This window comes from Garra rufa, chromosome 7 (genome assembly GCF_049309525.1).
Source record: "Garra rufa chromosome 7, GarRuf1.0, whole genome shotgun sequence".
NCBI classification, from domain to species: Eukaryota; Metazoa; Chordata; class Actinopteri; order Cypriniformes; family Cyprinidae; genus Garra; species Garra rufa.
This window is the reverse complement of record NC_133367.1, coordinates 2,206,015-2,216,374: the sequence shown is the minus strand read 5'-3', so window position 1 is coordinate 2,216,374 and position 10,360 is coordinate 2,206,015. Positions and strand designations below refer to the sequence as shown.

At 41.0% G+C, this 10,360-nt stretch overlaps 1 protein-coding gene across 1 annotated transcript; it reads right to left on the bottom strand.

Annotated features, from left to right (window-relative positions):
- Positions 1-572: 572 nt before the first annotated feature.
- Positions 573-7,273, bottom strand: rx1 (retinal homeobox gene 1). Its single transcript, XM_073844500.1, has 4 exons — positions 7,021-7,273; positions 5,596-5,973; positions 2,994-3,244; positions 573-2,574 (listed from the first exon to the last, which is right to left on the bottom strand). The coding sequence occupies exons 2-4, from the start codon at positions 5,888-5,890 to the stop codon at positions 2,128-2,130; spliced, it is 993 nt and encodes a 330-aa protein (XP_073700601.1). The 5' UTR covers positions 5,891-5,973; positions 7,021-7,273; the 3' UTR covers positions 573-2,127.
- Between the last annotated feature and the right edge of the window lie 3,087 nt (positions 7,274-10,360).

Genomic DNA, 10,360 nt, shown 5'->3' with positions numbered 1-10,360 from the left:
GGATTACTATAAACTATTGAGCAGGTGTGAGTTAGAGCTGGTAGGAGCTAAACTCTGCAGAGCTGTGGCCCTCCAGGAATTGAGTTTGAGACCTCTGCTTTACAAGATACTTGAAAAAGTAATCTGATTAAATAACTCACATTACTTGTAATGCATTACCACCAACACTAGTTGCTATGGATTAGCAAGTGTGTTTGGATTGTTTTACATCAAGTCACTACGCAGATGCTGTAGTGGGTGGTTGCTTACTATCATCTCCTTGGCTTGGGTCCTTTCTTAAAGTCTATGGAAATTTTGTCTGTTTATTTATAATCCTAAATTTACAGTAAAGTAAAGTCCAGACTGCAAGTTCCATCAAGTCATCATATTAAAACAATGAAATAACTCATGTTCACACCCTTTTGCTCTTTTCCCAGCACATGTTTTTTGGGGGCCCCAGATGGCCCTCATAGTGTCCCATCTGTCCGAGAGCATTGCTCACACATCATGAATACAGCCGAGCACCAGGCACTCTGAACATGTGCCTGAACAGCAGCGCCAGGAGGCAATTAGGGAACAGCGGACCCTGGGGCCAATGCCCCCTCCCGGGCCAGACTGATTGAGTGGAACCTCATCTTCCTAACGGGCTGGCTCGGCGCCACGGGTCAGGAGAAACAGAGATAGGAGGGGGCTGTAAAATAGACAGTCTTTCCTGTAGTTCAACCAGAGACAACAAGTCGATAGCAAATCTCTGAGAAACTATATTTGTTTATTCTTAAGAACGTTTGTGGACATTCATTTCTCTGCTTGATTTAAAGGTAATCGTGAAAACATCTAGGACACGTTACAAACATAGAAACCCCACAAAAATATCATCATACACACATATTATTTACCCATGATTGTCATATTGCTGTCTAACTTTGGCTTTTCAATTGTTCAACCTGTGCAAGTCATCTAAAGATTGTAAACTAATGTTTGGCCCAAAGGGCCCTGTGGGAAGCAACAGTCAACAAAAAAACAACTGACTTATACAGTATTCATTACATCTACGAACTCTTCATCCTTGACATCCTCAAACAGCAACTCTTACAACATTATTAGTAAGCATAGTTTGTTCAAATGAATAATGCAATCATCCTGAAAGTTTAATACCTTTTCTGACAAGAGTCAATATCTAGGTTAATTCCACAACTACACATGATTTATTGCTACAAAAACTCTGGGAACAAGAACTGAGTGAGTTTCCTTTTTAAAAAAATAAGCAGCGAATCCCACTTGTGTGTTTGTGGGACTTGACATTGGTCCTTTGAAGCCAGGTCTGTTTTGAAGGTTATTTATTCTCAGAGTCATCATAAAATGACACTTAAAGCACAATGATGGTGTTCTATCTAAAAAAAAAAACCTTCAGATTTTGATTGGTGTCTTAGAATGACAGTCTCTGACAGTCTTTCCCTCTAAAGAAGTTGAAACAAAAAGATCGGACTTGGATCAACTGGCCCAAACAAAAGGGGGAGTCATGATGGGGTGACGGCAGATAGTTTCCCCTTCTGCTCTTCTGCACGTACAGGAGATGGGTCTGCCAGTAAGCGTTTGCCTCTAATGAACACTGAGGCATACAAACCTTTCCCCTAAAACCAATCATTTCTGTCCCTTGCCTTTGAGGGGTTTTGATTAAATCAGCTGCCTGTGTAAGAGGTCATTTTTTTAACCACTGACCATATTTATCTTCTGTTTCAACCCAAAACACCATGGCCAGTCCTTCAGGAGGAAGTGTGAATTTGCAGACAGAGGTCATGTGATGCAAAACACACCCTCATATTCAACTTTCAGTAAATCGTTTAGAATCCTGGTTTTAGAAACCTCTCCAAAACCAAGTCAGGACAGTGAAAGACATAAAGCACGCCAATGTGTGCCTTACAAATATATATGGAACACGCTGAACAATTTTATTTCTTCATCCAGACTCATCGGTTGTTATTTCCAGTTGCGAAAAAAATAAATAAATGGCACACAACTCATTTTGCTGCCCCAACATTTTCTGACCTGGAGAATAGACAGGAACACGGTTCTTGAGTAGCCTTCAGTACCAATTAGTAACCAAGAAATACGAAGGCCCACAGTCAAAGAGAAAAGTCAATCCATGTTTTAGCACATGGGTTGCCAGGTTTTGTCCATGGACTGGATATGCTCCTTAGCTTTCATCCTCAGCGCGGCAATGCTTGAACTGCGGTGGTCTACGTCCTCCAGAGGGTATTTGTCGGTGAAGGGAGGAGGGCATTGGTATGGAGGTGGCGCCATGGGCTGCATGCTTTGTGCCATCGTTTGGGGTGGACTGAGGAAACCGTGACTGGCGTAGCCCGCTTGCAGTCCTTGTGTAGGACCCATGAACCCTGGGATGCTGTGCACTGGAGTGGCATTGGTTAGAGGGGAGGACAGCCAAGGGTCAAGGGGTAGCGAGTTGTTCATGGGCCCCACGGTGGGGTGCATTGGTGGGCGATTGAAGGACAGCATGGGGGAGTCATGGAGCTTCATAGTGCTGGCGTCTATTTTCTCCTGTCGCCTCCATTTGGCCCGGCGATTCTGGAACCAAACCTGGGCAAACACATACACCTTAAATAATCATCTGTTAGGGCAAACCTATGACTGTAAAATGGTGTTTCACCAAAAAGCATCTGTGGAAAAAGACTACTTGTTTCCCAAACTTACTGGAAAACAACCAAAATGAATTTCAGTCATGGAACAGGTTTAGAAACTCTACTGAAAAGACCAGATAAATGCTGGTTAGTGCTGCTTGATTTGAAGCTGCTTGACCAAGGTAGTTTTGCAAGATAAGCTGGTTCTTGTTTAAGGGGGTCAACTCATGTGGCCTTGCTGGTTTAAGCAAGAAGTTTAAGCAAGCTGGATTCACCATACCAGTTTCTAAAACAACATACACTAGACATGGCTTACACTAGAAACTGGTTTTATCAACACAGTAGGATCTCCTCTGAAACTCTACTTGTAAAACACACCTGCACTCGAACTTCAGGGAGGTTGACTTTCATGGCCAGCTCCTCTCGGCTGTACACGTCAGGGTAATGGGACTTCTCAAAGGCTCGCTCAAGCTCGTGGAGCTGGTAGGTAGTGAAGGTGGTGCGGTTACGCCGGTGCTTCTTCTTGGGTTGCTCCCCATCGGCCGAGTCCGGGGACTTGTTGTCACTCTCGATGGACTTCCGCAGGTCGCCCAAATCCTCGTCGCACTTATTGGAGAATATGTCAGCGTCTAAAGCCACAGGTGTCAGAAGAACAAAAGACATGACTTGAGAGTCCACATAAGACTTTTACATTATGTCTTAACAGAATTGCGCAAGATTGCAATTCCACTGGGGCAACCTGGGGTTAAGATCAAGGGTGCCCAAACTTGATCCTGGAGGGCCGGAGTTCTGCAGAGTTTAGCTGCACACCTCAACACACCTGCCTGGAAGTCTCTAGCATGTCCAGTAAGAGCTTGATTAGCTGGTTCAGGTGTGTCTAAATGGGGTTGGAGCTAAACTTTGCAGGACACCGGCCCTCCAGGACCAAGTTTGGGCACTAGTTAAGAGCCATATATTTAAAGGTAGAAAGTTCTTTTGGGGACTGGACTAGTAACCTTGCTGTTACCAGTCGTGATTTGTGACTACTGACACCACATAAGTGAGTAGTGATGTTATTTATGGATGTTGACTACATATAAATTCATTACTGATATGGTATTTCCAAAACTAAGATTCTAATCCCAGCTTTTCTGGCCGAAAGCTCTTGTAATACGCAGGCTTGGACTAGAGCAGTAGTGGTAGGCATGGCTTTCACTGAGGGTACCCATCCCATAATCCAGGCAGAAACAGATGTAGCCTGTTAATTCCCCTGATGGTTTCCATCTAGACCAGGCCTTAATCTACCTAAGGGCTTCTTTTGATTCTTCCCCATGTCCTCAACATAAGGTTATGTTTCTAGGAAAAGCTCTACCTTGGTGAACTTGAGAGACCTGCTGGCAGTTGTCAAGCTAATTCAGTTAATTCCAGTAAAATACTGGTCATCAGGGCAGTGATGCAGTGGATTTGTGTACTGCACAAGATGTACTTGGCATATTCTTTAGGTTGCTGTTGTCCAACTGTAAACAAGCTTAGAGCATGCTGACTAAACAAGTGAACATTAACACTACAGTAGCTGCAATGTTATGTAAATGCAAGCCAAAAAGCTGTTAACATTACATTGGCGATAGTATCATGAAGCTACCGAGTCATAGATACACCCCCAAGACACCTTTTTTCACATTTTCCGTGCTAAAAATCTGCGGAAATCTGCAAACAAACTTTTATTTGTTAGTTTTCTTTTTTAGTAATAGATTGCTGCAGGTACTATTAGTAACTCAGACGCTGCAGGTTAAATCCCAGATAAGATCAACCAATGAACTGGACTCTGAAGTGAACCCTTATCATTACTGTGTCCTTGAGGACACTTACTTGCAGATTTAGGCTTCCTGGGGTGACTGTCCTTGCAATCAGCACATGGTAAGTTCACACTTTGAGAGAAGTGTATGCTAATGAACATACACTTTCTGACTGTTTAAATACTCTTCTCCGAAGTGGAAATAAAATGCATAATTTCTCAATTTAGGTTAGCTGATTACAAGAAAAACAAAGCATGAAAACACCCAGAAGTAGAGGGTTTAATTATCAGGCAGGAGCAAGCGTTCTGGGTTAGTGGAGCTAGCATCATTAACAAGCAATAGACTGAACTCGCACAATAGGAGGAGGTCAATGCTGGTTCAAGGATCAGCACACCACCTGTCAGATTCAAGACAGCCCAATTTAAACGCCCAGACTTGCTGGCAACTGGCGTCAAATGAGGACAATCGATCTCAAAGGCTCAAACCGTTCAAAAGGATCTTGTCCCATTTGAGTCACGATTACAGACAAGTCAACTCCGGGTAATGCAAGAGATTCTCTCATCACAGGACTAAGAAGCATGATGGATTATCAGCCCAACGGAAAAAAAAAATAGGCGCAGAATGGAAAAATGATTATGTCGGCATGCACAGTTGTGCAATCTTGTTTAAGATCGGAGAAGATTATGTGAATTCCACAAGGGGATGAGAACCAGGGATGAGCCCCATTGCCAAATTATTTTCAGGGTTAGGGTTAGGGCCCTATAAAGACTTGGAAATTTTTTCAAGCCTGGCATATCACTGCCAAAAAAACAATATCTCTTTATAATCGCAAGAGTTTGTCAAGTTTAAATGTCCCAATTCTGAGAAGTATTTCTCAAGATTCTTCCAAGACCAAATTATCTCAGGTGAAACATTATGAAAGAACAACTTGAATGGATGGAAACCATGCATGGCAACAGAATGCCTCCGGGTAACAGTGCCGTTGGTTTTGTAAGTTACGTAAAAGAAGCGTCAGACTTTCGTTTAGGTCTCTTAAGGTGACGCTAGATCCTAATGCCCTGGCAAGCTGCCACTGTCACCTTAAAATCAACAGGAGGGCTCAGCATAAGAACTTGGTCTATATCGGTCTCTGGGTTTTAGAAACAGTGTCTCTCAATGTACTAAATAACCAGAAACACTTGATATTTTACCCACAAAGGACTCACCGTGAAACATGGGTTGCTCTGATCCATCCCTGAGGGTTGGCAGGTGCCCATATGGTTGTGCCCGCAGGTCCTGCTTTCTTGGATCTTCAAGACTCTCCCCTCCAACTTTGTGTGTTATCGCATTGCCTCCAGGGTTGAGCAAAGGATCCTGGTCCTTGTTAAACCCCAGGATGACATCTATGCTGTGGACTCTGGCACCTACCGCCGCGCCCCCTGCTTTGACCATTTCGTGAAAGTTACTGGGCGAAAGACAGCTGTCATCCACCATGTTCATGGTGTCCAGTGACAAATGCATTCGAATGCTGGGGTGAGGCCGTCCAACTGATAAAACCACTTGATCTTGGTCTGATGGAGGAATCCAAAATGGGCTGGTTTTACCTAGTCGGAGACATCGAAAAGAGATTTAAATCAACAAGTGCACTTAATGATGCATTAGAAGCCAATTTCTTCATTAATATTTGTTTATACATTGCTTAATGAGGTCAAACTTCTCAGACTTTTCATAGTTACAGTAAATACACTATTCTCCAGGTATTAATGGTTTGGCTAAGGAAGTTCAAATGTGACCCTAGACCACAAAACCAGTCATAAGGGTCTTTTTTTTTTTAATTGAGATTTATACATAATATGAAAGCTAAATAAATAAGCTTTTCCATTTATATATGGTTTGTTAAAATAGGACAATATTTGGCAAAAAAAAATCAAAATACTTAGAAGTAGTGCAAATAAAGTTCTCAGAAATGCATATTACTAAACAAAAAATAAGTTTTGATATATTTACAGTAGGAAATATATTTACAGAACATGATCTTTACCTTAATTTGCTAATGATTTTTTTGGCATAAAAGTAAAATCGATAATTTTGACCCATACAATGTATTTTTGGCTATTGCTACAAATTTACCAGTGCAACCTAAGACTGGTTTTGTGGCCCAGGGTCACAAATAAGCTCTTCTATTCACACTTAGGGTTTAATAAAAATAATAATCAAAAAATGTTTCACATCTGTACATAACCAATACATACCAAAGCATATAATAACATACCATAGTGTCTTTTTAATAAAATAAATGTTTGACAAAAAAAAGTCTAAAATCAACAAGTGTGCAGAATAATGCATTTCATGTCTATAAATATAAATAGTTTAAAGCTCTATTACTGTCATAATTTTGTTGTAAGTGTAAATGTATTATATAAATATTAAATATTATAATTATTTAGTAAATATTTATCTTTATTATATCTACATGAACATGCAAATAAAAGCATATTTTAACATTATAGCAACTATATATTTTAAATATTTAATATCTGCATATAATGCATATTATCAAAACCCAAGTATGTCAAATAATTTCTGAATTTTTTCTATGAGTTTTGGAAGAAAGTTTCCCCAGGACAGAGTAACCGCAGTATGGGACGTACCTCTGACACGAGATGCTCCGTGCGCTTTCCGTCTCCAGTCTGACCCGCATCCACCTGTTTCTCTCTGCAGCGGGTCACATGCGGGTGATGAGCACACCTCCGTCTGCTACTGTACTCCCTGACCGACCTCGACCGCTCTCACTTTAAACATGAAAACACATACGAATGCACAGAAGTTCTCCAGTGGATTCCGCTGGACAGAGAGCTGGTGTGTGCGTGTGTCTCTTCAGAAGGGAAATAATAGCAAGGGATTACAGGAGCTCATTAATTGGGACTCTTCCCCCTTAAGAATGATTGACAGACGGTTTCTGCTCAAGTAATTGCTCTAAATGGAGCTTGAATTCACCCCACAGGAGGAGGGCGACACTAATGAAGCCGTTTCTTCTTCCTCTTACAAAATTCAATTGTTTTAGAGACAAAGGGATGAACTGAAAGTTTTCACTGATGCTTGTACTTTTAAAAGTAAAATGTCTTTCACTGGAAAGCTGTTACTGACATAAATACATACAGATATGTCTACAAAGAGAAAGGTTTTAGCCTTAAAAACCTTAATACTATTTACAATGAATTAAAAATTGTAATATATATATTCGTCTATATTGACAAGATGGCGCATAGAGTGCATGTTGGCATGAACTGTGCACCTCACAGAAGGTATTACAGTAAATACTCAATACGATCACCTGCGGAATAATTAGCCGAGTAATTAAAGCAAACGACATGAGCGCAGACTCGGTTAACAACTCATTAAAGAGTTAACCCAGGCAAACTTATGAGTGATCTGTGCTTATTAAGAGATATGACCTCGAAACAAGATCAACTCGCTCATGTTCAAATGAATCCTTGTAAACAATCTTGCTCCTTCCACCAACGGAATCGTAGTAAATTACAACAGAGAATGGCAACATGCCATTTTGTTATTTTCGCATATTTCTCTTCTACATTTTGGGTCAAATATAGTACAAAAATAGTATAAACTTAAAATAGAAACATTAATTTTGATGTGCTAATGGAGATTGATCAGCAACAACCTTTTTAATGAGGATAAAAACACTAAAGAGCTCCTCTGAACTCAATGAAGTCTTAAGATACTTTAAAGAAGCTCATCTACTCTTTGTTTAGGGCCAAAGTTAGTGTACAGAAGTGAGACGAGACATGAGGAGTAAAGAAATTATCTTCCAAACAATCTCTCGGAATTCTACAATACCTTGGTTCAGCCAAATGTTAAAGCCAGTTCAAGTGGCCAATACCAGCCAACAGGAAGGAACTCCAGGAAACGATTGGCTTTAACCATATGTTTACATACATGTCGCCAGATAAATGTCTAAGTCTCGTGAGCCAGAGTCAATCCTCAAAGGACAAGGTTGGAGTTTCATCGTACAGCTGCAACTCACACGTGCATGAGATCCCTGTTGGCTCATGTGGCGTTTGCGGATAATGGGAGTTCCTAGAAAGGAATGGGAATCGCTCCATCTATACATTCTCCAATCCTCCTACTTACCGTCATCTGCCTTCCAGTATATTTGGAGGCAATGTGTGTAATCAAACTCTACAGCATTTTAGCACAATTTGGTTTTACTTAGTGGAAGTTAGTCAAACATGGACATGCTGAGAATGTGCCACTTGTCTGACCTTGATTAATTTATCCAAAGTGAAACCAAATTGTGTTAAAATACTTGGTCTAACCAGTTGGAAACCACCAACTAGACTACTGGTCCAATCAGTCAAGAACCACCGACTAGACTGTTGGTCTAACCAATTAGGAACGACCAACTAGACTGATGGTCCAACCAGTTGGGAACCACCAACTAGACTATTGGTCCAACTATTTGGGAACCACGACTAGACAATTGGTTCAACTATTTGGGAACCACAACTAGACTATTGGTTCAACTATTTGGGAACCACGACTAGACTATTGGTTCAACTATTTGGGAACCACGACTAGACTATTGGTTCAACTATTTGGGAACCACGACTAGACTATTGGTTCAACTATTTGGGAACCACCAACTAGACTATTGGTCCAACTATTTGGGAACCACCAACTAGACTATTGGTCCAACTATTTGGGAACCACGACTAGACTATTGGTTCAACTATTTGGGAACCACGACTAGACTACTGGTTCAACTATTTGGGAACCACGACTAGACTATTGGTTCAACTATTTGGGAACCACGACTAGACTATTGGTTCAACTATTTGGGAACAACGACTAGACTATTGGTTCAACTATTTGGGAACCACGACTAGACTATTGGTTCAACTATTTGGGAACCACGACTAGACTATTGGTTCAACTATTTGGGAACCACCAACTAGACTATTGGTCCAACTATTTGGGAACCACGACTAGACTATTGGTCCAACTATTTGGGAACCACGACTAGACTATTGGTTCAACTATTTGGGAACCACGACTAGACTACTGGTTCAACTATTTGGGAACCACGACTAGACTATTGGTTCAACTATTTGGGAACCACGACTAGACTATTGGTTCAACTATTTGGGAACAACGACTAGACTATTGGTTCAACTATTTGGGAACCACGACTAGACTATTGGTTCAACTATTTGGGAACCACGACTAGACTATTGGTTCAACTATTTGGGAACCACGACTAGACTATTGGTTCAACTATTTGGGAACCACGACTAAACTATTGGTTCAACTATTTGGGAACCACGACTAGACTATTGGTTCAACTATTTCGGAACCACGACTAGAATATTGGTTCAACTATTTGGGAACCACCAACTAGACTATTGGTTCAACTATTTGGGAACCACGACTAGACTATTGGTTCAACTATTTGGGAACCACAGCTAGACTATTGGTCCAACTATTTGGGAACCACGACTAGACTATTGGTTCAACTATTTGGGAACAACGACTAGACTATTGGTTCAACTATTTGGGAACCACGACTAAACTATTGGTTCAACTATTTGGGAACCACAGCTAGACTATTGGTTCAACTATTTGGGAACCACGACTAGACTATTGGTTCAACTATTTGGGAACCACAGCTAGACTATTGGTCCAACTATTTGGGAACCACGACTAGAATATTGGTTCAACTATTTGGGAACCACCAACTAGACTATTGGTTCAACTATTTGGGAACCACGACTAGACTATTGGTTCAACTATTTGGGAACCACAGCTAGACTATTGGTCCAACTATTTGGGAACCACGACTAGACTATTGGTTCAACTATTTGGGAACAACGACTAGACTATTGGTTCAACTATTTGGGAACCACGACTAGACTATTGGTTCAACTATTTGGGAACAACGACTAGACTATTGGTTCAACTATTTGGGAACCA

Bases quoted from the DNA above. Each gene is read 5' to 3' on its own strand.
- rx1 (XM_073844500.1), bottom strand. From the start codon at position 5,890: ATGCATTTGTCACTGGACACCATGAACATGGTGGATGACAGCTGTCTT. The intron at 3,245-5,595 runs GTGAGTCCTTTG...CTGTGGCTTTAG, and splicing joins AGAGCAACCCATGTTTCACG to ACGCTGACATATTCTCCAAT. The intron at 2,575-2,993 runs GTGTGTTTTACA...GTGTTTGCCCAG, and splicing joins TCCCTGAAGTTCGAGTGCAG to GTTTGGTTCCAGAATCGCCG.